General features: G+C 37.9%; 1 protein-coding gene across 10 annotated transcripts in view; it reads left to right on the top strand.

The window, feature by feature from the left end:
* PEX1 (peroxisomal biogenesis factor 1) overlaps window positions 1-18,413 on the top strand; it is a 29,911-nt gene that overhangs the window by 1,592 nt on the left and 9,906 nt on the right. For 4 of the 10 annotated variants that reach the window (XM_086467679.1, XM_086467682.1, XM_086467685.1 and 1 more), the window contains exons 1-14: window positions 2,280-2,408; window positions 4,261-4,344; window positions 4,588-4,702; window positions 4,792-5,564; window positions 7,011-7,130; window positions 9,192-9,315; window positions 9,601-9,710; window positions 11,039-11,139; window positions 12,668-12,800; window positions 13,526-13,622; window positions 14,734-14,904; window positions 16,311-16,465; window positions 17,728-17,917; window positions 18,121-18,287. In XM_086467679.1, the coding sequence (XP_086323805.1) occupies window positions 2,301-2,408; window positions 4,261-4,344; window positions 4,588-4,702; window positions 4,792-5,564; window positions 7,011-7,130; window positions 9,192-9,315; window positions 9,601-9,710; window positions 11,039-11,139; window positions 12,668-12,800; window positions 13,526-13,622; window positions 14,734-14,904; window positions 16,311-16,465; window positions 17,728-17,917; window positions 18,121-18,287 (2,448 nt within the window). In that variant the 5' untranslated portion in view covers window positions 2,280-2,300. Of the gene's footprint in view, window positions 1-2,264; window positions 2,409-4,260; window positions 4,345-4,587; window positions 4,703-4,791; window positions 5,565-7,010; window positions 7,131-9,191; window positions 9,316-9,600; window positions 9,711-11,038; window positions 11,140-12,667; window positions 12,801-13,525; window positions 13,623-14,733; window positions 14,905-16,310; window positions 16,466-17,727; window positions 17,918-18,117; window positions 18,288-18,413 lie in introns of those variants that run through there. The other 6 variants (XM_086467677.1, XM_086467675.1, XM_086467676.1 and 3 more) reach the window with 6 other exon arrangements.

The following is an 18,413-nucleotide window of genomic DNA, read 5'->3' as shown; positions in this document are numbered from 1 at the left end:
TTCTGGATGTTTTACAAATTTTGCTGGCAAAAGAGGAGAAAGGAGCGTAATTGCTTTGAAGTCTTGTGGCATCATTCTGTACGTGGTTGATTATGGTGGGCTTCTGCTTTTACTTAACGTGGTCCACAGAATGAAAAATACAGCATCTTGAAACCGTGATAGAAATAGCACATGAAAAGAATAACAGTTAAAAGGGGATGTGGTGGTTTGGTGTCTGGTGGGGTTTCGGTAGTGGGGGAGGGGGCTACAGAGGTGGCTCCTGTAGGAGGCTTTGGGAAGCTCCCCCGGCCCCAATTTCGGACCTGCCTCTGGGCAAGGCCAGGCCAATCGTGCCTCTGCGCGTAACTATTGAAGAGTAAAAGAAGCGGTTGATTGTCTGCTTTTGTTTTGTCTGTCTGTGTTGGTGAGCGGGTGAGAGAAGGGGGGTGGGAGAGAAACAGCCCTGCGAACACCCAGGTCATTGAGGGGGCAGAGGGGGGCTGTGCCCGAGTAGAGGTTCCCCTGCGGCCCGCGGTAAATGGCGGCTGAGCCCCTGCAGCCGAGCGGTGGCCCAGCCGTTGCCCTGCAGCCCGCGGAGGGCCCCGGGCCCGGAGCAGCCGCGACTCCGCCCGCGCTGGAGCCGCCCGTCGGTGGGAGGGCGGCAGCCCCGGGAGGGACCCGCGGTGGGGCCGGTTTGGGAGCTGCGGCCCCGCGGGAAGGGCTCGCTTTGGGGCAGTTGGCGGAGGAATGTCTGCCGGGAGAGGGACCCCGCGGTGGAGCAGGGAAGGGCTGCGAGGGCCCCTCTCCCTGCGGGGGAAGGAGCAGGGAGACCCCCTGTGCCGGCCGGGCTGGGACCCCCATTCCCTGCCCCTGCGCTGCTGGGGGGGGAAGAGGGAGCAGAGCTGAGCCCGGGGAGACCGGAGGGGTGGGGGGAAGGGGTATTGTTTTCAAGACCTGGTTGTATCTCTCATTATCCTCGATGGTGCTGGTGGTTGTTCTGCATTAAATTGATGTTGTCGCTAAGTGGAGTCTGTCCTTTGCCCGTGACCACAACTGCTGACTGAGCCCTCCCTGTCCTGTGTCTCGACCCTGGAGCCTTTTTGATTGTATTTTCTCCTCCCCATCCCTCAGGGACGGGGTAGGGGTGAGCGAGCGGTGGCGTGGGGGCTTCTGTTGCCAGCTGGGTGGGCTCAAACCACTGTAAGGGCATAAATAATTATGTTAATAGATGACACTAAGTAAATAATATAAAAATTTAAATGGACTCAAAAGCTCAATCCAATTGCAGAAGGTATTGGATAAGTGGGTGACAAAATGGTCTATGAAACTCGAGGAAGCTTTATCTGTGTGAATACAGGGAAGAGCTGTAAATTAGGTTTGGTAAAAGGATCTTGGAACCATTGTCGATAATCTCTGAAAATGTTTTCAGAGTTTACCAAGAAGTCAGATAATATTTGAAATTACTAGGATAAGGTTGAGAACAAGTCTGAAAACATCGCTATGTTAACAAGTAAATCTGTGGTATAGCTACAGTATACATTGTCTTGGCACTTGATTTTTGTAAAAATAGTAATTTTGGGGAGAAAATACAGAAAATGTCAGTTGGGTGATACGATGTAGGATGTAGTCTTTATATGGAAACTGACTGAACATAGTAAGATTCTTCAGTTTGGAACCAGAATAGCTGAGCAGTTTTGAAACAGATGGGTGAAATTGTTTTGGTCTGAGTTTGTGAGACTTGTGACTTACTTTACACATTCCCCAGCTCATGAAAGCACTTTCAGAGTCCGTGTGAATTTTATAATACATGTGAAGTTTAAGCATATGATTATGTTTTTTCCTCATTTGGGAAATAGAAATGTGTAGTTACGCATTTCTGTAAGATATTTGTTTGATAGACTGTGATACAGAAGGGAAGAGGAGTTATTTTCTGTGCTTAAAAATAGTCCATAAAAATTAAAAGCTGTTAAAAACTGAAAGCAACACGCACTTTTATGTTGAAAATTGTGCGAATAGGTAATGTGGAGAAGAATTCTAAGGAAGGTCTTGGTTAATAAGAAGTTCACCAGTCTGCCAGAGTTTAAAAATAAAATTATTTGTCATTGCTAATAGAAACACGCTTTACTAACCTTTGTAAACGCTGCAAGTTACTGTTAGGGAATATTAAAACAGGGCATGTAAAATCCAGAAAATATCTCTCTAATCAAATACAGTTTAGGTTGAGCAGTAGTCATCTGATTTAGCTTCTTTGATGTTAAATTTTTTTATTTCTTTGACACTTATAGGGCCAAGCTGTGAAAGTGTCATGTGGTCATCAGCCTATGTTTTTGAGCTGGATGGAAATCAGGCATCGAGGTCACCAAGGTGAAAATATTGCAGAGATGAACAGACAGTTAGCAGAGAAACTTGGCATTACAGATGGAGAACAGGTCTGAAATGCAATCTTTTTTTCTTATTTAAATAAAGAGTATATTGCAAGATACCTGAAAAGGTAATAATTTACAAGTTAGCTATGAACTTCCTGTTTCATGTATTTAGACAGTTACATCATTTATATCTGCTCGTAAGAAAAGTTAACCATCATGAAACATCTCAAACATGAAAAGATTAGCTCATCAAATCATTAACAATTGCCTAAATAATATTAGGCTAGACTTGTGGGTAGGTTTTTGCAGGGCTGGAACAACTGCAGTGCCATTAATTTTAGGAAAATACACTTTTGAGCAATTAAACAATTTGGGAATTACCTTATGAGCGTATCTTGCCTGGAGTTTCTGTTACTTTAATTGTTTATTTACTGCATATTTCTTCATGTTTGACTTAGGGTTTAAATTTCCGTCCCTTTTTTTTCCCCCCCTTCACTGTATGTCCCCATGTGTACTCTCTCTTTGAATGTGTGTTTAAATTGGCCTCTTACTCTTGAACACTGTTAAACTTCTTGTAAAAGATTCTTTCATTGGACAGAAGTTGAAGAGATGCCCAAGAGGCAGGCAGAGCTTCTGACATGAGACTGTTAAAAATCTCAATATGCAAGGGTTTTTTTATATTAATAGAGATTTAAACAGACAAGAATAGAGAAGTGTTACTCTTCCCAGTGTAATAGTATATTCATACATGCATGTTCTCTCATATGGAAAATTTAAGTCAGCATAACAGAGGACATCAAAGAATGTGGCTCAAAGCAGTGTATTATCTTACCTCCTTTACTTTATCCTATTCTCTCTAGAAATGGTGTATCTATTTGCAGAACTTTACAATTTACTAGTTCAGTGGCAAGGTAACTACCCTTTTTTGTTCTAGCAATTAATAGCTTTCAACAGAAAAACAACTGACAAAGGAAGCCTAAGAAAACCTCATCCAGCTGTTGCCTGGAAATAATCATCTGTACAACTGAATGAATAGTTAGGCAGTTTTGCCTCTGTTTTGGATTCAGGAATTGCATGTTTGCTGTGTTTCATAATATGTTCTTCTGTTTACCATGTTGTGGAGAAGATATTCCTCTCAACTTTTGCTTCAAACTGAGGACCTAGAGGAATTTAAAATCAATTGTTACTTTTATAAAAGCTGACCTGAAATAAGTCTCTCTCAGAGGACAGGTAATGAGTTTTATCTCAAGAGAAATTTAATGGAGTTTATTTAAAAATGTATGACATATTGTTTGAAAATTGTTACTTTCTGTCAAATGGAACCTTTGCTAAAAATTAACTTTTGAAGTATATGTTTAATGCTTTCTGAAAAGCCTAAGCCACAATAAGTTTTATCATTCTTTCTGATACACAGGGCCTTAAAACATTTCTGTGGAAGTGGGGCTGCTTCCTGTGAAACCATTCGTAAAGGAGCTGATTGTGGCTTTGTATTGTACTTTTTCCTCGTTTCTTCATCTGTTTCTGCCTTACCTAAATTTGTATGACTTGACGGATTTTTCAGCATTTTGGAGTCCAGGACACTTAAAAATAAAAAATGCAAAGACAGTTAATAGGCATTAAAAATTGATTGTTTCTTATCATCTGATAAAGCTTTTGATCCTTTTCACACTCACTTCCATTCACAGTGTGTTGAAGTCCCCAGGCATGCCCAATGCAATCCATTTCCAGTATGTTGAACATCTGAACATCCATCTTCTGCTCATGAATTACCTGGTGTCGTTAAGAAGATGTACGTTTGAAGTAGTGAAAGCACATAATGAAGGAGATGTCAGTTTTTTAATTGGATTAAAGATGGAGCTTTTCTGTGTTTAAAAATAAGAAGTTAAATATTTTGAAATTATGTTCCTTTTGCCAGGTATTTCTTGAACCCTGTTCCCATGTCTCCTCCTGTCAGCAAGTAGAAGTGGAACCACTCTCGGCAGATGATTGGGAAATTCTGGTAATAAAACCTTTTCCCCTCTTCACATCCTTTTCTTAGAGATGACAGAGATTTTGACGCAAGCAGTTTCTTGCACGATGCCCCATTCTTTTCAGCCCCATAGCAAATAACTAATTTTGATGGGGTTTAATTGTATTTTGTATTTCAAATGGTGTGTTAGAAAGAGATGTAGAGTTTTTGTCTTAAAACAAATGTTGAAAATGTATGCGGTACTTAATTTATAATGATACCACATTTTCCCAGGAACTGCACGCTTCCTCTCTTGAAAAACATCTTCTTGACCAGATTCGAATAGTGTTTCCAAAAGCTGTCTTTCCTGTATGGATTGAACAGCACACTCACGTTTACATCAAAATTGGTAAGCATTATCGAAAGTTCTTGTGGCACCTTGAGTAAGCTGTGTTGCAAGAGTGGATGCGATCATTGACCTGCTTTGTTCATACTCAGGTACGCTTATGCCCGCAGCCTGCTATGGGAGATTAGAGCCCTGTACGGAGCTTCTGATACTTCCCAAAACACGCGAACTTGAGGAAAATATCACCAGCATGCCTTCCACAGAAAGTGACATTTTGCTCAAAAGTTTTGTGAAAAATAAGATGGAGCAAGAAGAAACAGTAAAGGATCCTTTTGCCAAACAACCTTACTTAAAGCCAGGAGTCCTTGAACACAGTAAGACTGATGCAAACATGACGTTTGGCTCAAATGTTCTCCCAAATATATGGAATTTCATAGGGAGCGTTTTCTGTCATACATCTGAGCAGAAACAAAAGACTTTGAGTGATAAAGATGGAATGAGCACCTTCAAAGACAAGCTGCTGAACTTAATTCACATGGATTCCATTTTTAGAGTTTGTCAGTCCCAGCCTCCCAGCGTACAGAATGCATCCACCACTCATGCATTTCTGAAATGCAATGCTATTCATGTTTTTCCGTGGAATTTAGAATTCATTGATATGAATCCAAATCCTGTAGTATCTTATGGGAAAATTAATGAGCTGCTTTCACCAAGACGGCGTCATCAAGAAGCAAAGGAAAATCTGCCATTTGAAAAGCAAAAGCATCTGACTAGTACACAAGACAAAAACCATTCCAATTCTAATAGCAGTCAAGCATCCAGTGAGGGATCTGTTGTTCAAATTGTTTGGAACGGATTTGAAGACCTAAAGAGCGTCATGGAGTATAGCCACAGTGGGGAAGCCCTCCATGTTGGAAGAGTTTGGGTCAGTTTCAGCACACTGTCTTTTGGGCTTTTTGTTGGATATTTTCTATTGGATAGTCATGGAACTGGCTAGTTAACATGCAGTTTTGGGATATAGGCTTTGTGTTAAGCTCTTGAGTAGAGTATACTAGAATCAAATAATGTTTACTAGAGCTATGTTTTGCTAAGCTGTCTCATTCTGGACTATGGTACTTACTGTTGTCTTCCAAGATGTGTGGCATGCTCTGGGTTTCTGCACCCTTAGCATTTTTGCACCAAATGGGTAAAATTCTTCTGTGTTTCTGGAGGGAATGCAGACTTTCCTCAAAATCTGTTGTTCGCCACTGTATTCATGAGAATGTGAAAGTATCCACTAATGTACATTCAGTACTGCGTAATGAGATTGTTTGCATCAGTTATCACTTTAAAATGTGCTTTGGAGTCTAGGTGTCATCAAACTATAAAGTAGTGGGGTCACATATCCTAGTGCTACACAATGTTTGCAAGTGCTTTTATATACTCTTTAAAAAAAATCTTAAAGAAATAATCAAATAACTAGCTTTTATATAATTTAAACTATTGTAGTTTTTATGTACTATTTTGCAAGGTGCCGCAAGTCCCGGCGTGCAGACACTGACATTTAAGCCTGTTCTGAACTGTGGCCTGCCTATGTTCTTTTTTTCCTGGAAGCACATGTGGGATCCACAGAAATAGATAAAATGCGCTCCAAATCACCATTTGACTGTTTCGATGTAATATACGTCTTGCCTTTTTTTTTTTTTTTTTTTTTTTTTTTTTTTTTTGGTTGAGAGTGAGAGCAGGAGCCTGCAGAGTTTTTGAGAGACATAATAATTTTCCGAATGCCAGCAACCATAAAGTCTTTCAGACTTAGTAAACATTTATGAGATGTTTTCAGTTTGGATATACATCTAAAATAACACAGAATATTTGAAAAGTAGTTTCCTTTTTAAAAGGGTAGACTGACTAGTACAATTTAGGGAAATTGGATTTTCTCTCTCTGTGCTGCAGATGCAATTAGTTCTGATCTGCATACTGGCCTATTTATATTTCCCTGCCAATGTAATATTAATTTTAATCAGCAAATGAAAGTGGAGTTGTTGTTTCTCTCTTATATTAAAACTGTTCTTACAATGTTCTAAGAATTCCTTCTAATTCTTTTCAACCTTTTGGTTTTTATTTAAAGAAGTTATTAGATTGTCAGCTATAGTGGGCACTTTCACAAACAGAGTAACAGGCAATTAGAAATGTTTGAGACAGAGAACAAGATTTGGACGCCGCCATCAATTTGATGGTTTACTCCTTAATTCTTTTGCAGATTACAACCAATAAACAGATCAATGATCAAATGTAGTGATGAAGAAACAGATGTGTTGCCACATACGCAATGTTATAACTGCTTCACTTTCTGATATTTCCTTTTTCTTTGCTTTTATTTTACATATTTCAGATTCCAGATGGTCTGAGAAAAAAACTACATATCAAAATACATTCAACAGTCCGAATTAAGTCAGTTGAATCTATTCCTAAAATTCCTGTATCTCTTACCCTGCAACCCACACAGAACCTAGTGAGTTGATATTCTTGGTCACATATTTGTTCATGTATTGGAAAACTGATAATGTTGTTCTGGTTAAATTGGCGGGGGTTTTAGTCATTTTAATTTGTTAGGTGATAGTTTGAAAGTTGTCTATCATGTATGACATAATTCCAAAGGAATTTCTTTTTTGAATAATTAATTGCTTGCTGCTTCTTTTTACTATGTAAGTTTCAATTAAGATGATGCTATGGTCTACTTAAAGAAGGCATATTTAGTAATACTATTTTGTATTTTGATCAATAATACTATAAACATCAAGCCTTTAAATTTTATTTTGCACTTGGCAAATATTTCAAATAGTTTGGCATGCTCTCTAACATAATTTTCTGTGTAAGGGAACTGGTAGAGGTCGCAGAGGGTGGGGGAAATAGAACTTCTGAATTTTGACTTCTGGTTTCCTGAAGCTATTAGAAGAATGCTGTATAGTACCTTTTAAGTCACAGGGTCTTCCGTCATTCTCAAATTGTGAAAATTTCTGATGTTTTTAGTATTGAAAAGGACATTGACGTGAAGGAGACACAGCATTGGTAGAGAAAAGATTTTTTGTTTAGTTAGGTCTCAAACATAAACAGTTGCTGGCAGAATAGCAACAATAATTGATAATAATTTTGTATCAGACCCTCATCTGCAGTATATTAATACTGGTTCAAACCTAGCAAATCTTAAGTTTATACATTTAAGCCTATAAAAACAAACACAAAACAAAGAGAAAGAATCATAGCGCTAAAGAGGAAATACCCATTTTAAGTCTTGGAGAAGACATGCTTATACTCTTCAAACGTTGCAGTGCCCAGTGGATTTCCTAAAAAAGACAATTGCAGTAAAATTGTTATAATTTTTTATGTGCTGTTTAGTGTTTTACTTCCTTTAATGCTTTCTTTTAATTTTTCTTTTCTTCGTGCTAAAGATTTAATTATCGTGAGTTACATCATTGCATCCCTCTGTTTTCCTGTGAGAGAAATACCTAGTCTTCCGAGTGAGCATCTGGGACAGTAAAAACATGATTAGGACAGTTCTCCCAGTCTGTCAGATGTAGCTTTGGAATGATGTTTTTCTTCATAGTGTACCATATGCATGTTTCTGTGTGACACTGGCGTGATTATTTCCCATGTTAGCTGCCCCTCAAATCTTTAAACACAGCAGTTCTCATCATAGCAGGGCTTATACAGGTTTGTTCTTTATCCCAATTTTTTAAATTTGATTTCTTACCTACAGAGAAATGGTTGCACTGCATTATTTTTTTAATATTGGAGTTAAAAGAAGTATTCTGGCAGTGATCTGCTTAAATCGTAATAGTAGTTATGTGTGCTTTTACATGTTTTAAATAGATTTTTCCCTTTCCTTCCTTCCTAATTCAGTTGAAGTTTTTTAGTTCTTGGAAAAAAACAGGCAAATGTAGAAAGAAATATGACAGTAAGTTTCATTTTCTTTTCTGAACACTGCTTCCATGATCTCTGTTAATTCCCCCTTTTTTAGATGGGAGTTATGCTTCTCTGATTGGGAAGGAGCTCAGTCAGGAGACAGGTGATCTAGACTCAATTTCTTTTGCTATGCCACTTTTCTAGGTGATCTGGGGTAAGTCATTTGGTCTCTTGGCCTGCCTGTGTACAGGGAAGAGAGGGATGTAGTGAGCACCCAAAATAAGTTACAGATCAGTGTTGGTGCATACCTTGGGTGCTCTTTCAAACCCAGGAGCTGAGTAGAGGTCTTAGATCTGGCAGTACAGGTAAGTAAAACAAGAATAAAAGCTTTTCCGTGCCCTCACATCAGTGTTCCAAAGATCTTTAGAGAGGGTGGAAGATTCAGCTGTTGACGTAGCAAGGGCTAGACAGATGCTTTCCGTAGAGCAGTTGGTAGAAGTGGTGTTTGTTGGCAAAATGCTGTTTTCTAAAAGAAATACAACTCTCGTATTTTCTTCCATCTCTCTGCTACCATAAGAGAAACAAATGCCTCATGCATAGGAAGAAAACAGTTTTACTTACTAACACCTTGTTTTGTTCTATTTTCCTCTTTCTTTTTTTTCCTATTTAGCATAAAGATATACATGAAGATGATGTTAAATCTGCATTCAGTTCGTGGCTGCAGGATTTCACTAGTGATGATCTCCCATGGATAATGACAAGCACAGACTATATACATCTGTCTGTTAAAGAAGGTAGGATAATACTGTCCTGTGCTGTAGCTGTCTTAACTGTCCATTATGGAATTTACTTAGTCAATATGACATTTAGTCTCTGTATACACTATTTAACATAACAGATATCTCTTTACACTGAAACTGTAAGCATGAATTATGCTTTAATAATGATTAACCTTTTTTTTATTCTTTCTTTTTGGATTATATCCTAGTACTTCAAAATACACTAATCTGTTTCATCTTTTGAAGGATAATAGTTGAATTGATCTGGAATTTTAATAGTTGTTCCTTGGGTTTTTACAGGAATGGAGGAGTTTGTCCTTAGTGCAGTGCATCCTGTGCACATTGAAGCAAATACGTCTGAGAATATTTTTATCCTGAGTCCTAGTTTGCTGCAAAAGACTAATATGCAAGTAAATATCACATAGTATCAGGTATCAAGTAATTTAAATTGTTATATTTGGTTAAAAATATGTTAGATTTTATATGTAATGTATTTGGGGTTCCACTTTTAAATAAATAATTCAGCCTGTTCATTAAATTTTATCTGCCTTCTTTATATGTTATTTTATAGCCTGAGGCATTGATGAGATTCCAGGCATGCCACACTTGTCATAGTCTATATCAAACTCTCTGAAAAAATCAGTTAGAGCAGAGGAAAGTCAGTACTGTCTCAAGTTTGATCATACTGTCCTTATACTTAGTTGTTCTTTCCCTTAATACCGGAACCACTGTAAATTCACTTCACAGTGTATGTGGCAGGAATGGTAGCTTGTTCTGACAGAGACAAGACACACACCCCATTCAAACCTACTAAGCTCACACTGCCTTCTCTTTTATATAGTTTCTGTGCCTTCTGTTTCTTCAGTCTTTGCTTTCTCAGGAGAATAAGTATTTCTATTTAATATTAGGATTACTGTTTCCATTAATAATTCTGGTTGAACCGGTCGCATGACTCCAGGGTTACGGTTATAGGAGTGGGGCAACATTTTTTCCATTTTTAAACTGATATAGTTAAATTTTAGCAGAGAATTGAAATGTCTTTTTTTGGCTGTTTAGAATAGAATTTATCTGCAAAATTTAGGATTCCTGTTAAAAAAAGTAAAGCAAGAGCTTTATTTCTACTGGTAGTAGAGAAGTACAAGAAGGCTTCTACAAATTGTGCTGGTCACTGGTACTAAGATGAAAGGGCAAAGTGCATTTCTTAATAGCAGTGTCCGCATCTCCTACCAGCTTGTTCTTATCTGTGAACCTCTCTGTTAGCCCTGTTTGCCTGCCCAGCTTTCCATACTAGCTCGCCAGTGAACTAGACTGAAAAATACATGTGGATTAAAAAAGGGAAATGTTCTGTCAGGTTACTTTTCACCCAAGTCAGACTCCTGATGTGATTCACTATGCTGCCTCACAAGTGCTTATGCCAGCACAACAGGGAAGGACACAGGAGAAGGAACAAATAGTTACAGGTAGGGAAAGAGATGATGGGCTGCATAGTCTGGTATAAGCAGCACGTGGCCTAACATCCAATCGTAGGTTGTTACGTCACCGTAAACACTGGATTGAGTTTGGAAATAATTGTATCTATGCCATTTTGCCAATGCATCTTTCTTTCAAGCACAATAAGTTTCAGCAAAGCATACATGCAACACTTACTTTACACAATTCCAAAAATGGCTAGTCACTTTTATACCCTTCTTCTGTAGTTACATTTAATGTAAAGTACTAACTCTTTCCTTTGTTTTAGGTTCTTTTACATCCTCTAACTAGAAAAGCTGACAATGACAGCCAGCCACCTATGTGTGATACAGACAGGAACCTTCCTTACTACAAACTAAATGATTTAGGGTGAGCATTTTTGTAGTAGAAAACATGGGAGGGAATGGGAATTAAAAAAAAAAAAAAAAATACTGATGCAAATGCAGATTTTTTGAAAACTAGGCCAGATCTAAAACAAACCTCTGCATCTTTTGGCTTGTGTCAGGTTCAGACCTTATCCTAGTATATGTAGATGGTTAATTTTGTCCTCTCAGTAGTCTTACTGCATTGAAAAGAAAACTTCATGTCACTGAATGTACTCACATGCTGAAAAGGTCACCATGTCTGAGAGTAGGATGGGAGGTTTCAGAACTGCCCGAGTTTCAGAAGAAATGCTGATAGTTCAGTGGCTCTTGGTGTGCTTCTAAGTATGAAACAGACCTCTACGTAGCAGTAAGGGATACTAGGGCTGTTGTAACTGGGGTTTCCAAATGAAGCAAAACTTAAGATGTGCTGCAGTCTGTCTGTCAGTCCTCTTGCCACAGTAACTTAAACCTGTTTACTTCTTTAACTGCATTTAATAGTATGAGTCTCAAAGGAACTTAGTTCCTACAAGTTTTATCAGACTTGTCGTCTGAGGAGAGAAATGCAGAGTCGTGTGTCCACTGTTAAAATGTGCAATGTAAGCTCAACAGCTACTTGGTTAACCTGCGAGGTGGCCAGTGGCAGAGATGTAGTCTGGAACTACCCATGGGACATGCTGTCTCTTTCCCTGCAAATAAGTCAGTCATATATAAAACCGTGGTCGTTAGTATAAGGGAAGGCAGTGGTACTGTGCAGCAAGCTTGAAGTAGGGATGGGGCAGAGGGGGCGAGAGACTTGGAACGTTGTGGTGGTATGCTATCAGCATTGTGAGAGGCAACTGAGGGTGTTACTGAGGCGTCGTGAAGAGCAACTGAGCATGTTATTATTGAAGAGGGAATGGGAACTGATATGGGGCTATTGTGGTAGGGATGGGATCTGGTTAGGGTAGGGACATTAGAAACCAGGATTCGTTTGTTCATTCCATTTCTCATGGAACAGCACTTTTTGTTTAAAGGTGAAATATAATCTGATAACCTTGCTGTTTGTGGGCATGAAAGGAGCACTATTGTGTCAAAAGTCACAAAGATTTAGGACCGGTGAAGGATAAAAGATGTCTTTGAATGAGCTAGGTGTTGCTTTATTTCTGAAAAGGCTGAGCGGCTTTCTGACACAGGCATGCTCCATGTTTTACCAATTTGTTACATTCCTTAGTAGGTTGTTACCCAGACACTCAAAACAGACAGAGCCTCAAAAGATGGTTAGCTCTTACCTTCTGAGATCTGCCTCGTGCTAGGAATGACTGGATAACCCTTCCATTGTAGGGGTGCTCTGCAATGTCTGTCTGTATCCCCTGTGTCACCACTGCAGAATAAAGGTGCTGTCTCTTCAGGCTGAATTGTCTTTACCTTTTATTGAAAAGGTGAAGTACGTCACAATGTGTCAGCATTGAAACTACCGTACTGCAAGCTATTACTGTTTACATTGTGTGTACTGATGCTGCCCTAGGCCATTTAATGTTTTATTTGCTCTGCAGAGGAGTGGACAAATTAGGAACATCTTCCTTTGAACACATAAGTCACAGTCTTCTGGGACGTCCATTATCTCAAAAGCTGGCTGCTGTTGCTGTGGGACTGCGAAGTGGAGGGGTGCTTCTCACAGGAGGAAAGGTACGCACTCCACTACTCTCTATTTGCAAACCCTCCCAGATTGCTTTCTGTAGTTACAAAACTGTTTTCGTTAGTTTTCTTTGATACCATGCGAATTCCAAAGAATTAAAGAACAAGCTGAAAAAAGAGCAGTTAATTCAGTAAAACATTGTATATTATATATATGTGTACACATCATATGCACGCTTCATCAATATATATTCGTATTTCATGTGTGTGTGTATATATGTAAGTTTTAAAGATTGTTACCAATGCAATTTCAGTACGTTCCCTTAGGGGCTTAATCTGCTTTGCGTTTATTGTGTAATAAACACTTCTTGTCTCTGAAATATTTGAAAGAAAATAAGAATATCGTATTTCCTGCTGTGCTCTAACATAAAATGGCAGTGGAGTTGATACTGTTGTTATCCTGTTGCCTCTTATGGTGATCCATGTAGTACCACATTCCACTGAAACTAACAGATGTCTTCACACTGAACTCAGTAGAATCACAGCACTATCTGTAGTGAATATATCCACTCTGGTTGTACTTGTTTCACTGTAGGGCTTTGGTCTCTACCGAGAGATATAAAGACAGAACAGGTATAAGCTTTTGGTGAGGAATAAAACTAGTGTGCATACAGCTTTCCCAGCTTGTTAACTGGTGTATACTGTAACAAACCCTCTGCAGAAACTAGAATAAACTAGTCCTGTCAGTTTACATTGGCTCACATTTATTTTTGTAGGGAAGTGGAAAGTCAACATTAGCAAAGGCCATTTGCAAAGAAGCATTCGATAGACTGGATGCTCATGTCGAAGTAATTGATTGTAAAGCTTTAAGAGGTATGATAATTTTTTTTTTTTTTTTTAAATCTCAAATGTTTGCTCTATGATGAAGCAGCACAATAATGAAGCTATTCTATTTGGTCTGAATATTTTTTCTGGTATTATTACTGCTTTTGCAAGGATATTTGATGCCCTGCAATAAGCATCTTTAACAGTCTGATGAAAATACAGCTGCTGTAAGCTTATTTCACACTTTTATCAGTTTCTGTCCCACATACCACCACCAAATTCAAACTGTGCTTGCCATGCTTACTTGTAAGTGTTAGAAAATAGGAAGAAGTTGCAAGTTGAACTGTGTGGGTGTTTTTCAGCTAAGCTAGCTGGAACGAATGTTGCCTTGACAGATCATTAAGTGTTGAATGACACCTGTGTTAGTGAAAAGATGACACAGGCACCAAAGAAGGATTGAACAACCAGCTGAAACCTGATTTAGGATGGCGTGTTTACTAACCTAGTGTATGTTGGCAGTGGTTACCTGACACTCATGATTGTAAATGATGATGAGATGAATCCTTAGGTTTCGTGAGTTCAAAAATAAGTACTTTGTGCCAAAGATGGAAAAGGACAAAAAAAGGCTTTTTTCACTCTTCCATTTACTGGCTTTTCTAGATAGTCTTGTTACAGAGTCAGAGAATTCTCAACTGTTTTCTTGCCAAGCCCTTATATTGCATGGCTATTCTCTTTTTGCTTAAGTCCCTGCTAAGTTCCTTGCTCCAGAGAAAAGGGGAAGGATTGATAAAAATCTAGGTCTTTTGCTCTGAAAAATTTTTACAATGCAGGACTCTTTAGTAGCTAACTTAGAGCGCTGCTGATACTGCACTGCTTTTACTGTCTAGAAACTAGACCTGTAGGCTTCTATAGCGGTTAGTGAAAGGTGATTAATCTCATTTCAGGACAGGTGGGTCCTTCTAGTACTTTTTTGATAAAGATGTGGACTCCTTTATTTACTGACTGTTGACTCTGGTTTAATCTTTGTACCTGGATTTGTAGGAGCAAAGTTAAGCTACGTGCATCAAAACATTGCAGTGTTAACGTGCCTAAGCTGTAGTCAGTCTGATGGGTTTTTTCCCTGATATGTTTTGTCATTAAAGTTGTATTTCTGTCTTAGGAAAGAGACTAGCAAACATAAGGAAAAATGTGGAAGAAGCTTTTTTGGAGGCAGCATGGAGACAACCATCCATTCTTTTGATGGATGATCTTGATCACATTGTTGGAGTACCTCCTACACCAGAGCATGAGAACAGCCCTGAAACCGTTCAGAGCAATAGACTTGCATATGGTAATACTGTTCTACCCATATCTGAATAAAAATACAATGCAACTTAGAGTCTCTTGCACATGAATTGTACTGCCCTACCTGGACAATTCTGTCTGTATCATTATTGCCCCTGGACCATGTGCTATTCCATGGCAGGGATTCACAAACTATGGTACGTAGACCATTTGTGGACCACTAACTGAATCAAAGTAGTCCACTCTGGAGCTTGGAGTAGTCCTTGCCAATGGTACGTACACCACCACTGCTGCTGATAATGCCTGTTGTCAGTACCACTGCCAGTGGTAGAGACTTCTCACTTCCTTTTTATACCGTTCATGCGCTCAAATACGTTGCAATTGCGTACAAATGACAGATGAATCTTTGACAGATAATTATTGATAAGATTAGTATTATAATTGACATATCATTAAAATCCGCCCTGTTTTCCATGATGATTTATAATTACGGATATGTATGAATTTGATACTTATTGATGTTTAGAACCAACTTCTTAGCTGAGTACTAACTTCTGTATCATCCTATTCAGTGTACTTTGTAGAACTTCTATTTTAGCAATGTAACAATTCACAGATTTTTTTTTTTTTTTAAAAATAAGATTATCAATTGACATCCTGTATTCAGTGGTAAGTTGCAAAATAAAACTAAATTTAAATTACCAAGATTAATACCTTTATTTTTTTAGCTGCATTCAACTCAGTTCTTGTAAAATTAAAGCCATAGCAAACAATATCTTCCATTTCTTAGATTAGTTTGAAGGAGTTAACTTAATTTTTTACTAAATTACTTCTGAAGTTCAGAAAACCTTAATATAATTTCTTTTTTAAAAATATGCACTTAAATTACTTGCAGAATTGTTTGTGTTTCTTATTACTTTATTTACAGGTATAATGCATACAGCAGAGGCTTAGAGTTTTAAAGATTATTCCTTGAAGATCTACCTTGAATCCATAATTTCTTTGACTTTTATGTATTATTTTTTCCTAGATGGCTTATTTTTTTAGGCTTAGCATCTATTTTTATTCTTACAACTTTCCTTTTTTTTTTTTTTTTTTGTATGAAGGGAATAATATTTCTACAGCAGTGATCATAGTGTACAAAAAAAAAATCCATATTTTTAATATCCTGTGGTAGACATCATCAGTGATGTTACAAATTTAGCTTTTAAAGAGCACTTCTGATAGCATTTTATTAATGGAACATACTGTCCTAGAAAAAATAACTACATCTTTTATTTTTTGATTTAAAAAAAAACCCAACCTGTAAACACGGGAGTAAAACAAATATTTAATAAGATGTAACATTTTGTGTGCCCTAATGCTGCTTTCCAGTATGATAGAAATGTCTGTTATGAAATGTAGAATCTTTTGTTATTTTGCAATACGTGGAGCAATGTCTTCTGTGTTTAGTTTTGAAAGACCTGATAAAAGAAGTGATTTCCATGGGGAGTTTGATTGCATTAATTGCCACAAGTCAGTCTGAACATTCCCTGCATCCTTCCCTGGTTTCAGCTCAAGGAACTCACATATTTCAGTGCTTCAAATGTATCCGATCACCAGATCAGGTAAATTCAGGTAAAATGGTTAAAATATTGTTTGCCTTCCTGCAGGCTCCAGTACAGTACTGGAACAGCTGCAAAAATAGTAGGTTACACCCAAAGATGAGGGAAAAAATCTGGAAATCTTAGAAGTTTTTTCATGGTACTTAAGTATCTCAGAACTTACGTCTGTCATTGTAACATTTTAAAAAAAATAAAAGTAATCCTGTGAAAACTCCCGGTTGGCCCCACTGTCCTCATCTTCAGTGGCAAGCGAAGGGTGTATTCAGAGGACATTTCAGTTCAACGTAAAACAGGTCAAGTTGTCTAACGCAGGAGAGATATACATGTCTCCGTGTTACCTGTAAGGGGATTCTAGAGGAGCAGCTTTGAAAAAAAACATTTAAGTTACTTCAGTTAGATAAATGAGATTAAACCTGAGTGTGTTTTTTCACTGCTCACAGAAATATTTATGCCCCTTGAATGTGTATTTTAAAACTGTTGTTAGAACCGAATACTAATTTTATGGGAAGGTTTTGGCTTGGTTTACTGTATTATATCCCTCTACTTTTGAATATAGTCCATTCTGAAAAGTAGAAAGGATAGGGAGGGGAATAAAAACTGTAACTTCATTGCAGGAGAAAGCAGATGCTCTGTACCGGCGCGTGCCCTCATGATGTGACACGGACATGGCAATGCGTCTGTATTTAACACGAGTTGTTGTGGTCTGCTTGTCTTCTGTCACAGGCTAGCAATTAAAAGCCACTGAGGAGGGGATTCTGCATTAGATACAGCGTAGCTTTCTCCCACTTCCTGCAAGCCTGCTTTTATAATTTTTAATACTAATACATAAATAAGGATGAGACATCGCTGGAAAAGTCAGGATCTCAAAAAGATACCAAATTGTCTGATGTATTTTTATCTAGTGCAATATATTTAATCTCAAATATATTATACTCATATTGGCAAAAGGAAAAATGTTCCTTTTCCTGTAAAACATAAAAATTGGTTGTAAAACAGTAGAGTCTGGGGGGGTGGAGGGTTGCTTCATTATTATTGTTGGATTTGAGATAGCTGTGGTGAAATAAACGTTTGAAGTTATAAAACTGGTGAATGTATTGAAATTCATCTGAAGAACTAACTTTTGTTTACATTAATGCCTGAAGGTTTGGTGACATACAAATATTTAAGGAAATTTTAGTAACTTGTATGTATTTACTTTTTGAATTTCTGAAATCCATATAAATAGTAAACTCGGCATACACTTGGTGCACAATTCTGTTTTTCAGAAGCAAAGATGTGAAATGCTGTATTCCATAATAAAAAAGAAACTGAATGCTGATATAAAGAAGTCCTCTGGTCTTGACCTCCAATGTATTGCAAAGGAAACGGAAGGCTTTGTTGCTAGAGATTTTACTATGCTGGTTGATCGTGCCATTCATGCCTGTGTTTCCAACCAGAATGCATTTCAAAATGGTGGTATGTTGACCAAAAAATCCCTTATTTCATAGTCTTACTTCTGTTATCCAGAACCTGTGGAGTAACAGAGAAATAAAAAGCCAGGTTTTATGTTCTGTGTTCAAAATGTGTTCGTTACATAACGTAAGGAATTTGTTACTGGTAGGCTGTATGTTCTTTTTCTTTTTGTTCAGGATTTTTTTTTTTTTTTTTTTTTTAAGCAGAATTGAATCTGTCAACTATGGATTTTCAGAAAGCTCTAAAAGGTTTTACTCCATTAGCTCTGAGAAATGTCAAACTTCATAAACCTAAAGACATTGGCTGGGACAGGATTGGTGGCTTAAAAGATGTGAAGCAAATACTCATGGATACCATAATGTTACCTGCAAAGGTACCCAGTTCTTTTAAATTAGTTACTTGAATTTTTTCTATAGCATTAGTAGGGGAAGAGTGATTTTTAAGGCGTGACATGGTATTTGACAGAAAGATGACACGTATGGTTTTAAGCTACTTTTGT

This window comes from Leptosomus discolor, chromosome 7 (assembly GCF_034619465.1).
Source record: "Leptosomus discolor isolate bLepDis1 chromosome 7, bLepDis1.hap2, whole genome shotgun sequence".
Lineage (NCBI taxonomy): Eukaryota > Metazoa > Chordata > Aves > Leptosomiformes > Leptosomidae > Leptosomus > Leptosomus discolor.
This window is presented reverse-complemented; position numbering and strand designations above follow the sequence as displayed.